This window comes from Magnolia sinica, chromosome 14, assembly GCF_029962835.1.
Source record: "Magnolia sinica isolate HGM2019 chromosome 14, MsV1, whole genome shotgun sequence".
NCBI lineage: Eukaryota > Viridiplantae > Streptophyta > Magnoliopsida > Magnoliales > Magnoliaceae > Magnolia > Magnolia sinica.
In genome coordinates this window covers 13,869,337-13,886,040 of record NC_080586.1, presented here as the reverse complement: position 1 = coordinate 13,886,040, position 16,704 = coordinate 13,869,337, and the positions used below count along the sequence as shown (strand labels likewise).

At 41.6% G+C, this 16,704-nt stretch overlaps 1 protein-coding gene across 1 annotated transcript in view; it reads left to right on the top strand.

Moving 5' to 3' along the window:
* The window catches only part of LOC131225470 (uncharacterized), a 29,655-nt gene extending 12,951 nt beyond the window's left edge, over nucleotides 1-16,704 (top strand). The window contains exons 7-8 of the mRNA XM_058220998.1: nucleotides 15,206-15,269; nucleotides 16,420-16,704. Of these exons, the coding sequence (XP_058076981.1) occupies nucleotides 15,206-15,269; nucleotides 16,420-16,437 (82 nt within the window). The 3' untranslated portion in view covers nucleotides 16,438-16,704. The remainder of the gene's footprint in view (nucleotides 1-15,205; nucleotides 15,270-16,419) is intronic.

Sequence of the window (16,704 nt, the reverse complement as noted above, 5' to 3'; positions counted from 1 at the left end):
GTACTTCCGTTATCCGAGTAATTTCCTATGCCTCTAAGGATTCCCTACTTCCTGTGTTCGAGGTAATATGAATAGATGGTTGTAGTGGGTTTGCGCTCGATACACAGACCCTTCACCTGCACAGTACAGAGGTTTTGTTGGTATCAATTCATAATCCCGTTAAGTCTTGATCCTTTGCTTGATTAGGGCATTGGGATCATTTGAGATTTTCTAGGACTTAAAATTCGAGTCAAACCGCGCAATTTCGCATAAATATGGTTCCATCAGTCCATAATCTCGATTGTTCTAAACTCATGGGGAATATCACGAAATCTTATATTTTCGTAAGGGATAATTCTCTGTGGCTCATTAAGCTTTCACTACGTACTCTGAGTATCTGATACACTACTCGAAATTTCTACTACCATCCTCACTGATTCATTATGCTTAAGTTTTTAATGTACTACTCATAAGGTAGATATATACATGTCTAGGTGCGAGTATAATTTGGCCACATGCATTGGGACACTACAACCTACCCCCTTAAACAAAATCTCGACCCCGAGATTTGGTAATTGGATTAACACACTTACGCCTTTCCGGATTATGGTTTTGTTGTTGGGATTTGAAGCCGGGTCGTCTGGTTGAAAGCCAGACATCCCAACTGGACTTGACGACAATGGAGATGAAATTTTTTTGGGGAAGGTTGATGGGGACCTAAGTAATCTATTGGAAAATTTCCAATGGGGGACCTAAATATGAGTTTCTAATTTTCTCAACTCCTTGGTTCTTTTGGAAATTCATTGAGTGTATGTATCTAATTTCATTATATGCCCTAATCGCGTAAAGCCTATAATGGTCCACTCCCTCAGGCCCAATTAATCTCATTCTTATGCTCTGATACTAACTGTATCGCCCCGAATTTTCACGGCCAGAGTTCGTACTCGTGCCCGAGGAAATCGGGTGTTAATAATGTAGAAATTGGATGCTTTAAAAATCACACCTTATTTTTTTTCATTTGGATCACATCCACATACATTCATGAAGGTAACAATCACGAGAATAAAATCGACTATATTGATTATTTCATTAGAGTAAAAAAATCATCAAATGCCTTCTCAGTGGGAGCTTATTACATTTATCGAGTTTGCAACGGAGGTATGAAACTAAATAGTAAAACTATCTTCCTATTCTTTCAATATGATCTTCCATAGGGAGATGGTCCTCTAAGTCTTCAATCTGTACATCACCTGCATCATCTGTACGGTTGGGAGATGGTCAACGCCCTACTCATAGTGATGGTTATCCTTCAAGATTAACAATAATTCAAGAGATTCATAAAAGCAATATAAAGGTTCTGATACGTCTCGTACTCCACAACTACGAGCGGTATCAATATGCGTAAGCAACCTACATGAGATGCATGCCTAGCAAAGTATATGTGGTTTATCACACGTAGCGATTGCCACAATGTGGAATATGATTAGAGTTATCCGACTCAACCCGCATCCCATACTACAGAGATTCGCTGGCGTGTCCCATGTTTAACATGGTTTTATGCGGTTACCCCAAGACAAACACAACACATGACTGGATGAATTACGTGACACGATTTGTTTATGGAGCGACTATTTGCGACATTCAATTTCGGAAGTGATGTAACATGTATTGCGAATTACTTACATCGATTTGTGCATCACTAGCTATGAAATATGTAATTACGTGTCGCCCCAGGGGCTGCTACCGAAAATACGTTACTTCCACGATATATATTCGATCGCTAGAAGAGGGATATCCAACATAGAACTTGCACCAAAAAGGGAAATCCATTGAATCATGGGAGTTTAGGAATATCAAGACACATGCCCAAGCCCTTTAAAAATAGATAGCACAAGGCCAATAACATAAAGAGAAGAGTGGCAATGGCCAACGTAATAAAGAGGAGAGTGACAATGGTCAACTCAATAAAAGAAGAGTAGCAATGGCTAACTCAACAAATAGAAGAGTGGTAACGGCGGATTTAATAGGAAGGAGTGGCACTGGCCAACTCAATAAAGAGACGAGTGGCAGGGCCAACTCAATATATTTGATAAGGCAAGGGCAAGGCTTGTATTCATCGCTCCACATAAATTCATAAAGATCTCATGTAAACAACATTATACTACAATCTCTAAGGGACTGTTTGATTTTCTAAGGTAAACGTAATTGCATTGTAAATACATAATGATTATTTCCATAGGTAATTACTGCATTGGATCGATTTAACCGTTACTTTTTTCAACGCTAAAATCGAGGATGCTGCTAATTATTTGTGGGGCCCACCATGATGTATGTGGATTATTCACACCGTCCATTCGTTATGCCAACTGAATTTAGGGCATGACCCAAAAAATGAGCCAGATTTAAATTTCAAGTGGACCACACCACAGGAAAAAAGGTAATCAAACACCCACGGTTAAAAACTTCTTGGGGCCACTATTTACTTTTGTGTGGGCCACTTCAATGTTGGATCTGCCTCATTTTTTGGTTCATGCCTCAAAATGTCATGGTAAAGCAGATGGACGACGTGGATATGTTATATACATCATGGTGGGGCCCACAAATTTAAGTTAATCCTTTTGGACCGTTTTCCCAAGCAGAAGTACCTACCTATTTCCAGACAGGGTGATATTGTAATAAGCTGGTATTTACAGGGCATTTGCACTGAATTCGAAAAATCAAACAGGCCCTAAGGGCAAATAATTGATGATAAAACATATAATTGCTGGAAGAATTCAAAGTAAGTCGAAGGTATGTTAAAGGCAAGATAGAAAAATTACGAAGGCATGTAAAAGCAAGATGAAACAACAGGATGACATGTAAGGCAAGGTAAATATAATAACTTAAATTAATGTAAGCCTAAAGGATAAAACCCTCACCTTAAGTTATTTGATATCTGCTCATAAGTTTAAAGGCCCTGAGTAATCCTAGGATCAGAACCTGTTTTCCTGTCTCGAACTACCGTCGAGTAGCAACTCAGAGGCTGACTCGGCGAGTCAACTTAGCACACAACCTCTCTCTCTTTCTTTCTTTCCTTCATTTCCCTTCTTTTCCTTTTTCTTTTCTTTCTCTGTCTTTCTTTCCTTCCTTTCCTTTCCTTTCCTTTTCTTTGTCTTTCTTTCTTTCCTTCATTTCCTTCTCTCTCTCTCTCTCTCTCTCTCTCTCTCTTTTCCTTTCCTTTCCTTTCTTCTTCTTCCTTTTCTTGTTGCCACGTCCAGCAGGGAGCTGGACGTTGCTCTCTCTCTCTCTCATGTTTTTTCTTCTCAATGGGACGTTGAAAGTCCCCTTTTATAGGCGTGAGGCTTCAGGTCAGCTGGACTTCCTGGCATTGACTTGTCTACGTAGCAACTTGCGAAGATAAAGGTTGGACGCAGGTTTGGTGGGCGAAATGTTCGCCTGACCGCCAATATCTCTTGCTCCTTGGATCAAATCGGATCTCGGATAGTGTTGTCCCTGAGTGGGCTTCTGAATGGATGGCCTCGATCGCGTTGCCTTCCAGCGAACGTGATTATTGGGGTCATGCGGACGCAATTCTTGGAGGTGGGGTTTGCGTAAGGGAAGACGGTGGAGTCCCATGTTTCTTTTTTCTCCATGCGTTGGTTTCTGAGAGCCTGGTCAAGGTCGGAATCTTTTCCTAGGTTTGGACGACCTAGATCAAGTTCTGATAGCTGTCTATGGGTTTATTACGTGGAAGAAGTGGGATTGCGTTGGGTTTCTTTCAACTCTATTTGCAGTAGGAAATCGTGTGAGGATTTGTTTGTTGTCGTGGTTGAGTTGGAGGTGAAAGGACCGGGATCTGGTCGGTTTTGACCCTTGGACGAGGTGAACGGTTCTGATCATCGAGGATCATCGTAATGGTGGGCTACCAGCGCTCTCAAATGGACTTTGTCAGTCGACGTTGCAGCACAGAGGTCCTTCTGCTGGGAATTGCGTGCACTCACGTGTAAAGTCCCACACATGAACACCTAGGGTTGGGACGGAGGTGGCCCCTGATCGTGATGGACGGTTTGGATCTATCATCTGGGTCAAGTAAGTGGCCCGCGAGTGATGCTAGCGGTATCCGTTTGAATCCTCGCTGCGGCGGGAACGGGAGAGATTTTCTCTCTTCTGTTGAAGAGTGTGGGTCAAACGTGATTTGACCGCACCAGGTGTTTCTGTGCAGTGCTGGTGTACCAGCCCTGGTGCACATGCACCTTGCGTGTGAGGTCCATAACGATATACGGTTAGGTCTACTCTGTCCATTTTTCTTTGTTGATCATTAATGAGGTCATCCCTAGCGCATGTAGTGCATATGGATCTTAAGTGAGCCCTAAACTCAATGGTTAATGGCTAATCTATCCATTGGGTTATTTTTACAATGATTTAAGGGTTGAAATTCGACATGTACAGTTAATTTAGGATTCATAGGCATGATATAAAATTTCACGTTCATTGGATAGTGGAAACTATGTATCTATAATTCGAGGCCTAAGTTAATGGCATTTTCATAATTATTACTGATTTAATAGTTTTGTGAAATCTAATGGGTCTACATGATATTAGGCACATTTCTAAGTAATTCTTATAAAAGAACTTATGTCTAAATCATCATGGATGAAGGGTTATTCGTTGATTTAGTTAGTGGAACGTACATGTATTAAACTATGTGATCTACAGTCGGATGACTTGATTTGTGGGTGAGGATTGTTCTCAGGGGTTAGATACGTGTCAGGGAAATAATGTAAGGTTAGGATAGTTAGTTTGATGTTGTACACATGTACGTATTACGTTAAATTTCATGGTAACACTCGAGAACTTTCAATACTCGGGTATTGAAAAGTTCGGGGTGTTACATGTAGAGCAACTCAAGACCCTGCCAACCATTATCACCTTAGAGCTAATGGTAAGGGGATGCACATCGACCTTTTCCAGTACCTCCGCACCAACCTTGTTACTCGAGGTGACAACTGGCATCCGATCCTCTTCCTGAATTGACACGCTTTGCTTTGAACTTGACAGAGGGCAGGGCAATGCTGAAATTGCCTCGTTCTGACCCTTGAATGAGCCGCCCTATTTTGCCACTGATGCATGAGAGACAATTGCCTTGCCATGTGTCGCACTAGCAACAAACATTGCTCCACCTAACCCCTGACGACCAATGGGTGTAAAGCACATAACCCCTCCCTCGTGAGGTGATCCGTTGTACTTATTCCATCATCTCCCAATCCTACTATAAAGGCTCCCCATGGCCGACCTCCAACGCCTTCCTCCCTCACAGAGGCCAACCCTTTGCTCTGGTCAGGCCATCTCCCTTCCATCACTCTCTCTAACACTCGTTCCTCCCCCACAACAAGCGAAATCCTCTCTGGAACTACATGCGACTTTTTCTTCCTCACATAGATTCTCACTGCCCTTACCTCTGCTCCTCCCTCCGTTGCCGGGTCCACCACAACCACTTTGCCAAAGCATGAACCAACTGTCACAAAGACTTGCATGAACTAGAACTTTAATGGCATCTCCCATAATTGATACCACACCTCTTGCCCGAACAGTGATTTGTCTTTGTGTTTTTAGAGACCAGTGTTTTAAATAGCTACGCTTTGTTGCATATAGCTTATGCTATGTAGTGTAGCTTAGCCTTAACGTCACATAGCTCATAAAATAGCTTAAGTCATGTGTAGCATACGCTACATGCTAATTTTGCATATGCTACGCACTACATAGCCTTTGGTATATGCTAACTAGCTTACACTGCAAGTTATTTTTTTTTTACCAATTTTTACTAAAACATTAAAATTAATTGATGTTTTCAATGATTTGTTATATTTTTTTTCCTTTTTAATAAAAAATTCGTTAATCTTTTTAATGATTTTAGCTAACTAATACAAGTAATAGTATTAAATCAGTTAGGTTGCTTTTCCTATTATTTTAGGTTGTGTTTGGTTGCACCAAATGCCATTACATTTCATTATTAATTAGACTAATTTGATGCAAATTATCATAAAATTTCGTGATATTTGGTAACCAAGCACAACCTATGTAGCTCAAGCCTCACGCTTCAGAGGGTGAATGCTATGCTACACACTATTCACTATTTAAAACACTGGCAGAGACGCATGACCTGCCCATCGTTGTAAAGGACCTTGACGATGATAATTTTATCTAGCTCCACTTGCAGGTTGAAAGAAATCTAGATCTCATTCTCCATTAATAGTTTGAGAACATATGGGCCTTCTACTCTTGCACATTCATAGAGCCAGCCTTTCACCTCCCCCATGGCTACGCTGGGCTTCACTTGTGCAGTGTTCGAAATATTGGTATCGCGTTACGTATTGCATTCTTGGGATTTGGATATATATTGGTTATCGTATGAGATATATCAGTTGTATCATGTAATGTATCGTTGTTGCTGTAAACATGGGGAAACATTGGGAAATTGGTCGAATTTTTCAATGAAACTTCAGTGATTGTTAAAAAAGATATCAATACACACTTATAAATCAAAACATTACAAAAAAACAAGTACACATAATAGGTTTTCTTTATATGGGGTGCTAAATCTATGCTTTGTCTAACTGAATTGATGCAAGTATATTCAATGTCTATACATATAATTTATAAATGTAAGAAGATGTGTAGAAATACAAGCAATGCATTCAAAAGCAAAATAAGAATCACAAGATTAGGTTACATACATGTTTGATTTTATTTTTGGACACAGATTGCAAATGATTTGCGAGCAATTGGGAAATTTTGATTTTTTTCAATTTTCCGCAACTCGGCCTCATCTCTTCCAAATCTTGAAATCGAAGCTCCCAATCCATGATTTTTCATGCAAAACATGAAAAATCATGGATTTGTTGCAATTTGACACTAATTTAACATGATTTACAGAAAATAAAAGGATCGAAATTCGAAAATGCTCGCTAGATCTAACACGTGGGATATATCGCACTACCTGTGCGTTTGTATCGCACGGGTGGGAAACAAGATATATCGTGGGATATATCGGCCGATATCGTCGATATTTAAAACACTGCACTTGTGCCACTAAGCTGCATTGAAGCACACCCGAAACATTTTCGACCACCTTTAGGTGGACTTTCACCACTGGGCCATCACTATTATCCTCCATCTAGATCCATCTCTCATCCCCAAAGTGTTTTTGCTTCTCCACGGGCTCCCCTCTGTGTCTTTGCTCTACCTCGAGGATGTCATTGGCCACTGCATCCTTATAGGACAAGCCGAGCTTTGTTCCACAACTTCCTTTGCAACCCGATTCACAACATCTAGCCTATATCGGGCGCATTGAACTCACCACCAGGAACTTCTTCCTCTCTCTCTAGCTAGATGTAGACGAAAGCCCGAGCCTTCGTTTACCCTTCACCAGAGGAACCTACCTCCTTAGTTGACCGCATGCTACCAAACACCCTCTGAAGTGAAGCTCTGGCCATCCCTTTGGAAAATTTTCCATGAAGAGGGTGGGGAGCTTTGGTAAGGGAGACCTCCCACCCCCTCCTAATCCTGATCTCTTCTTCTCCTCCACCAGCACCCGCTACCCATTATTATCTTTCTCTGCAAGCCTCTCCTCCCCATTCTCAGTATTCTCACTCTTCTCCATGCTAGAAGTCCCTTATCCCCCATTGCATCCATCAATGAGATTCCCCTTTACCTTCCCCACCTCAACACCTTTGTTCCCTTCTCCTTCTTTGCTACCTTCGACGGTGTTGCCCTTCCCCCTCCGTTCCTCGCCACTATGACCTTATCCCTAGATCCGACACTCAAACCCCTTTCCTTTCGTGTCACAGCTTGGAGCTTTGACTCTTCCTTGCTCCCTCGTTCAATCGATTATCTCCCTTTCCCACATCCGCTCTGACTCTAGCTTCTTCTTGCATGTACCTCTATACCGAATTACGAGATAGATCATTTCATGAATCTCCCTCTTGTGCGAATGACCTCTTGAAATCCCGCATGACCTTCCTCTTGATTGATCTCACGAGTGAACTCGCGTCAATATCCCAACCTGCATCCTGTGTAGGATCCACTGCTTTTCCCCTTTACGTGGAAACTTTTTTCCCCCTTATGTGGAAACTTCCTTTTGTGGAAACCCCCACTTTTCCCCCTACCCATGTCCGAATTGTAGTTCCTGAAAATTCTTTTTAACAAGGTACCACCACTTGATGAGACAAGGATTCATGTAGCCAAACTCAATTAGTTGGGACAAGGCTTAGATGATGATGATGATGACCACCCAATGGGACTACTTTTTATACTCTCAACAAATTTGGGCATGGAGACAATTCATCATTGAAGGTTTAATTATTATTTATTTTTGCCCCTTCAAGATTTCTGAACACGAAGCAAGTGGAAGTAACTGCCATAAGATTTGTCCTCTTTCGTTAAATGGCCCTACCCACCAGCTCCTAAATGCTTCCATATTCTATTTTGGAAAACTAATAGAACACCAAAACAGAGAAAAACAATCACCCAAAATACCTCTTGGGTGCTTTTGTTGTGAACTCTTGAAATGATCATAGATGAGGATCTTGTCAGCAGTTGTGGTCCAAGCAAAAAGCCTTAACCTTGGACTGCAAACCTAAGCAAAGAGAGGCAAATCCTCTTTTGATGTTAAGATTTTAAAATGCAGAGAACCTACCATTGGGGGCCACCTCCATAGTCTAAAAATCTTTATTGCTTCTACAAATGAAAACCTCATGGCTCAACAAATTTGTGAAATCATCCAGCTCCTTATTCTTGGAGTTCTTCTAAAGATAATATTCCACATCACTATGCCTACCCATTTCTCATATGAGACCCATTTCCTTGTGAACTTTGTACTTAACCATCATTGAGAGTCTTTAGCAACATCAAAGCAAGGATTCCTCCCCCTCCCAAATATCAACCTAAAAGAGGATGTTGCTTGCTTTCTCGACTTCGAACCAAGTAATTTCTTTGAAATTCTTACCCAAAAATTTCACTCATCCCTCACTTATATTCTTCTAGATGCACGACCCCTTTTTGTATCTCATACGCTCAGTTCCTCCTAGAGATGCCATTCTTCCCAAGTAAAAACCCTACAAAGAGCCACGGGTTCAAGCCCATGGCTCATTGATAAACTGGTAATGCTTCAACGTTGATGTCTAGAGCTCAAGCCCTGGTTACCTATCAAAAAATACAAAGGGCATTCATTCCTTCGCCAGATCTTCACCACCACTTTCTAAGAAGGCTCTAGTTCCTTTCCATAACCTCCCCACTGTTGTTCCTCCCTATGCTTTTGAATGTCCCTCCACATTATTAAACGATACATGTGCCAATCTCTCAGACCTGACGACGTATAGGATTGATGGATTGACGAACCCTGGTCTTTGATCACTAAAAGTCGGGGTAAGGCTTAGATGATGATGATGATGACCACACAACGAGACAACCTTTTATACTCAACAATTTTGGGCATGGAGACAATTCATAATTGAAGATTCAATTTTTTTTGTCCCCTTCAAGATTTCCCAATTCGAAGAAAGTGGAAGAAATTGCCATAAGAATTTTCCTCTTTCCTTACATGGCCCTACCCACCAGCTCCTAAATGCATCCACAAGCTATGTTGGAAAACTCATAGAACACAATCAGAGAAAAACAAGCGCCCAAAATGCCTCTTGGGTGCTTTTGTTGTGTATTCATGAAATGATCGTAGATGAGGATCTTGTCAGCAGTTGCAGTCCAAGCAAAAATCCTTAGCCTTGGGCCACAAACCTAAGAAAAGAGGCAAATTCTCTTTTGACATTAAAAGTTTAAGATGCAAAGGATCTTTTTTTTTTTTTTTTACAACCTAACCAACCACGGCAGACTACTTCCATAGTCTAAAATCTTTGTAGATTATACGAATGAAAACCGCATTGTTGAGGCCCAACAAATTTGTGAAATCATCCAGCTCCTTATCCTTAGATTTCTTCTGCTGATAATATTCCACATCACCATACCTCTCCATTTCTCATGGGAGTCCCAACTTCGAGCGAACTTTGTACTTCACCACCCTTGAGAGCCTTGGTAATTTCAAGGCAAGGCCCCCCCCCCCCCCTCCCAAATATTGACCTAAAAGAGGAGGCTGCTTCTTTTCTCAGCTTTGAACTGAGTAATGTCCTTGAATTTCCTACCCAAAAATTTCACTCATCCCTAGCATTCTTCTAGATGCACAACTCCTTTTTGTATCACATAGGCTCTGTCCCTCCTAGACCTGAAATGAAAGCATCAGGTCTAATATGAACAGGTTGCGTGCTGACTGTTTCACTACCTAATTCTAGAAAGGGGCCTTTTGAAATATAGATGATGGTGGATGGCCAATATAGCTGGTGGATTATTTTGTTTGGCTAATTCCTTTACGCAATCCATATCGTAGCTTTGTAACCAACCACATGAAAGTGACCCACCTCAACCAGCTTCTTTTAAGAACTCATTAAATTTCGTTACTTTGCTTTGTCTGGATGTGCCCCAAATAGAACTGATTGGACGAGGGAGGGAGGGAGGGCCCGCGCCTGTGGCGTTTCGCCTTGCTCAATATTGATGCCTTTAACGAAGTTTGTAGCTTTTGCCAATAGGATTGGCCAATCTTTGAGAATTTCAGTTCTATGGGTGTTCCCGAAGTCAATAGAGGAATTTCTCATTGCATGGCATGGTGGGGGGAAAGGGGAAAGAAAGGAAAAGAGTATGGTGATTAAGTTTGCTAGCGACCCTTTGGGCTTTATGGTGGGAAAGAAATCAATGTTGGTTCAACAACAAATTGAGAGGCCTGGTGCAAGTTTTCAATATGGCAATTCTTAATTCGAAGGATTGGGTGGAAGCTTAGATTTTTCAATCTTCTCTTCTTGCAATTGAGGGGGCTTTTGCTGGGGGGTGTTGTTCTTTTGTATATTTGTATGCTTTAGCTTTGGCCATTTTTAATATATCATATCATTGTTCAAAAAAAAAAAAATAAATAAATAAAATTCGAGAATTTCATTGTGATCAATTGGTCATCACAATTGCCATTCTTCAACGAGAAATTCCTAATAAAAGCAACTAGTTTAGGAAATCAAGAGCTAGAGTTTTGGAGGATGAAATATCATGGAGACAGAAATCAAGAGCTAGGTGGATCAAAGAAGGTGACAAAAATACTCACTTTTTCCATTCCATAGCGAGTGCGAGGGCCAGAAGGAACAAAATCAGTAGTTTGATGGTCAATGGGCAGAGAACTGATGATCAGCAAATCATTTCTGAAGAGGCAGTCAGATATTTCAGCGACCTTTTAAGGGGTGAAGCTTGGAAGAGACTGGGCCTAGATTTTTTGCAGTTTGACAGAATTTCTAAGGAAGAAGCAATTGGGCTGGAATCTCCAATAACCATAATAGATGAAGCGAAAGGGGCCATCGAAGATCTTGGAGGCGATAAGGCTCCCGGACTTGATGGATTTCCAGTAGCTTTCTTCCAATCCTTTTGGGAAGTTCTAAAGGGAGACATCATGGCCTATATGCAAGAATTTTCTGCTAGAAGTCGTATATCGAAAGAGCTGGGCGCTTCTTTCATTACTCTAATTCCAAAGTCTTCAAGTGCAGAGTCGTTAAAAGACTTTAGACCTATCGGTTTAATTGGTAGCCCTTATAAAATTCTGGCAAAAGTTTTAGCTACGTGGTTGAAAGGGGTTTTAGGGAAGATTATTTCTGATAATCAAAGTGCATTCATACCGGGAAGACAGATTATTGAGAGCACGCTAATTGCTTTAGAATGTGTGGATTCGCGTCATAGATCTAAGCGTAAAGCTATCCTATGTAAAGTGGATATCAAAAAGGCTTATGATCATGTTGACTGGGGTTTCTTACAATACATGCTGCATCGGATGGGTTTTGGAGAAAGGTGGAGGAAATGGATGGGGGAATGCGTGGGTTCTGCTTTCTTCTCGATTCTCATCAATGGCTCCCCTAAAGGCTTCTTCAAAAGCACTAGGGGTCTGTGGCATGGGGATCCGCTATCCCCTTTCTTGTTTTTGATAGTGGTGGAAGCTCTTTTGAAAATGTTGGATAATGGTCAGGAACAAGGCATTATTGGTGGTATTAATGTCAAGGGTATGGATAGGTCGATTTCGCATGTGCAGTTTGCCGATGATATTCTCCTACTTAGCAAAGCAGAGGAAGTTATCAATCTTCGTACGATTATCCAGTGTTTTGAGGTGGTCTCGGGGCTTAAAGTGAATATGGCTAAATCAAAGATGTTTGGTATAAACATGGAGGTAGAAGAGCTTTTGAAATTTGTTGACTTGTTTGATTGTGCAGTGGGTTCCCTCCCGACTACTTTTGTGGGTCTTCCTCTCTGTTCTGGAAAACCTCCATTACATATGTTGGAAAAGGTAATCTCCAGATTAGACACTTACCTTGCTAGATGGAAATGCAGATATCTCTCCCTAGGCGGAAGAATCACTCTTATAAAGGCGGCCCTCTCGAATCTCCCCTTATACTTTATGTCTCTGTTTTCGTGCCCGGGTGCGATCCTTCAAAAATTGGAGAAGCTAAGGAGAAACTTTCTATGGCATGGAAAGGAAGATAAAAAGAAATATCATCTTTTGAATTGGAAAGAGGTTTGCAAGCATGTTCAAGATGGAGGGGCTGGAATAAAAGATCTCAAAACGATGAATAGGGTCCTCTTAGGAAAGTGGATTTGGAGGTTGGGATACGAGGATGGTAATTTGTGGAAAGGGGTGCTATCTATTAAGGAGGAAGTTCTCAAAGAAATCGGTTTTACAGTAGGAAGAGGAGACAGGATCAGCTTTTCGTCAGATTCATGGGTAGGGAGGGGATGGAGCTTTAAAAGATAAGTTTCCGCGTATTTACCGCATTGTGGCTAATCAGGACACTTCAGTTGCTGCCACTTATTCTGTGAATGGGGGTGTTATAGTGTGGAATGTGGAGTGCAGAAGAAATCTCCGGGACAACGAGGTTGAAGAGTATGTGGCTCTCCTAAACTGCATTCAAGAAGTCAAGTTACATTTGGAAAGTGAAGATAAGTTAGTTTGGAACAAACATAAATCAGGAAAGTTTTCGGTTAGATCGTTCTACAGGTGCGTTGACAAAGGAGTGGACAAGGAAGAAGAGATACACCAACAAAATCTGGAAGTACAAAGCTCCTCCAAAGATTGTAGGTTTTACTTGGTTGGTGGGCAAGAATAGAATTCTCACGATTGACAATCTAAGAAAAAGAGGGATGATTCTCACTAATGTCTGCCTTTGTTGTATGTCTAATGAGGAAACGGTGAACCATTTATTTATTCACTGTCCCTTCATCAGCCATATCTGGAAGGATATTCTATCCCGTTTCGAAATGTTTTGGGCAGCCCCAAAATCAGCAGGAAGTTTTTTAAAGGCTTGGCATGGTATTTCTTTTGAGAAGAACAAGTTGCCGCTATGGAGAATGGCGTTGCTCGCTGTTTGGTGGGCTGTTTGGGAAGAAAGAAACGGCAGATGTTTTATCAGGAAATCCAAATCAGCTGATTACGTTGCTGCTAGAGCTAGATTGTTAGTTGTGGAATGGGCTGTTAACGTAGAAAAATTAAAGGGCTGTAATCTGCTATTTTTAGGTTTATAGTAGTCTGTGTAGCTCCCTCAGCGGTGCAGCCTACTTTTTTTGGTTTTATCTTTCCTCTATTAATATAATATGCGACTTTTCAAAAAAAAAAAAACAAAAAAGCAACTAGTCATTGATTGTGCTGAAGGTTCATACTATCTGTATCAGAGCATGTGTCAGCCAGCTCTAAAACCAATTAAATGTTGGTAGATATCGTCCAATATGCACCAATTATCAGCCATTATTTGTGCGAACATTCACCAATCTGAGTGCTGTAGTTAGAGGTGTACACGAGTCGATCCGAGTCGAGCTTTGCCCAGCTTGGCTCGACTTGGCCAGCAAGATACCCTAGCTCGAACTCGGCTCGGCTCGGTCCTTGAGCCTGACTGGCCGGCTCGGCTCGGTTCGGTCAGCAGCTCGGGCCAGTTCGAGCCGAGTTCAAGCTGAGTTCACCTGTGCAGCATTTTCACAAACACATGGACTGCACCTTCAAAATCTCACTGTATGTAAAACAGCAGCAGTGGTTTTATAGTTAGTTTATCAAACATGTTGTAAGCAATATAAAAATCAAGAAAAAAGGGTATTTGTTTCATATACATACCTTGCCACCAGAGACACTTCGGTGAATCATTTCGTCAAACACTTGGTGAGCAACATCAATATCAAAGTAATCGAGTCACCAAACTGGTTTGATCCAAGTTCAATTTGAGTTGGGTTCGATCCGAGTCGAGTGTCAAGCTCGAACTCGGTTCGAAATTTTTTTGAGCTAAAAAAATCAGCTCGACTTGGCTCGAACTCAGTTTCAAACCGAGTCAAATTGAGTCAAGCGAGCTAACTGAGCTAACTCGGTTTGTGTACAGCCCTAGCTGTAGTTCGAATAAATACAAAATTCTTTTTGAGATTGCCATTCATTTCATGCTGATACATCTTGTCCAACATTTTGAAGTTTGACTCACACTGCTCATACTGACTGGATGCTTCGATGGAATGTTTGGATGACTGGGTGATGTGGACTCTGCTACTGGTGATGTGAGAAGTAGTCTCATTATCTACCATAAGTGCTAACATTCTTATGAAAATGAACTTGTGGAAGGATGATTCCCGAAATCTATCAAACAAAACCTGTCACAAATGTCAGCCAATCATGTTTGTTTCTGTAGTGGACTAGTTTGTTAACATACCACTGAGCCATTTTATATTGACATAATGATACTGAGAATAGCCTGCGAATCCCGCTCAATCCATGGCACCCACCAGAGCTGCAGCAAAAGCGAGTTCTTGTAGGCCAATTGTCACTGCTTATAGACCCAGAATCGAACGTGGGTGATAAACTCTGTAGCAGGCCAGTGGTCAACCATTGAGTTGAAGTAGGTTTTTGAGTCATCTGTACTATAGCTGATTATCAAATCAATTTTGCTGAGTTGCTGTTGGCACTTCTTAAATCCCTCTGAAACTTTTTCAGATAGTTCACACGTTAACATAAGAGATGTTAGGCCGCGCCCCCCCCCCCCGTTTTTTTGAAGGGGAAGAAGGAAATTTTTATTGACTTGGAGACAACTTGTATTTCATATCTTTTATATTTCCCTGTGGAGAAAATAAACTATTTGTCTTCTTGTTACTGCAGAAGGGCTATCAACAAGGGAATTGGTGTGGATAACATGCACTATTTGAATGATGGCCTTTGGAAGGTAATCATGACAGGAGTCTTGCCTTTGTTTACTTCATCTATAAGCTTGGTGTTGGTTTCACTTCTTTTCTTTAGCAGAGGGTTTCTGTCCCCACTCAATGTCTCCATATGCGTGCCTTAACATGCAGCATATGTATGAACTCATGAAGATGGTGGCGCAAAATCAGGCCGGTCCACTCAATAGGTGGGCTACCTCTGTATAAAGAAAATGGCCATAACAATAAATTTGCCCACTGTTCACAGTCAATGTGTGTGGGGCCCTCCTGAGTGGACTAGCCTGATTCATTCACCAGGTCATCTTCATGGTGGGGGCCACCTTATGCTCTGGTTAGAGATTCTCATGTGCTGGGTGGTAAAGGTGTGCATGGAGAGAGGAGCATTTAGGGGGCCTACAATCCTCTCTTTTGAAATGGTTGTGCAAGATTTTGTTCGTGGGAACTAATTAGCCAGCTATGTTTTGAGTGTGAAATGCCCTTCATCTATTACAAGAAATTAATATAAGCTAGGCACGTGTGTGACGTGTAGAAAGGGGAACACAGTAACGAGATGGAGAGTGGGTCTCATAGCTCATGTGCCAACATGGTCGACACTTGAATTCCAGACCATTGTTAGATGGGGCCTGCAGTGAACATGCCATGGCCCAAAAATCAGGCCACAACTCATCCACTAGGGCAGACAACAACTCATCCACTAGGGCAGACATGAGTGAGGCAAATGGGCAGTAGAAAATGATCGACAACACATGCTTGTGGCCTATCTTATGAGTGGTGGATTGACATGATTTTTGAGCCAGTAGCGTGTGCACTGTTGAAAGATTGTTGATTCTCCCGCATCCGAGTCCCCACCAAATACGTGCCATGAACCAAAAATCAGGTTGGTACTCATCAGGTGGATGCACATGTCAAACATATATGAAAGACGAATGGTTAGAATAGATTGGCCAGGAGTCCCCTTTCCATGTACATGTACAGCCACCTGATTACTGGACCTGCGGACCTGCCTGATCTTCAGGCCATAGAGCATGTACTTTGGGCCACACCAGATGAATGAACCGAATGTTGCCTTCACATAGGGCGAGTAGGATTTCACTGGTTAGTCATGTATGGCAGCCATGACGTTGCGATGTTTGAAACATGGGTTTACTTTTGCAGATGGAGCGAATGGACTGAATGAGGAGTGTGCTGTGCTGGACTACAGCACTGTAAGATGTGCGGGTGCGCCATGTATTAGTTGGGATATATATACAGCGCTTGTGCTAATCTTCTGCTAGCAGTCGAGAGGTATTGATATAGTCATTCAAGGATATAAAATGACTGTTATTTACAATGAGTTGGGAAAGGAATTCATCACTAGTTTATTTCAAGTCATTTACATGCACTTCAGGTACGCATGTCAGTATGGTTGGTGAATCCAAACCGTCCATCATGTGTGTGGCC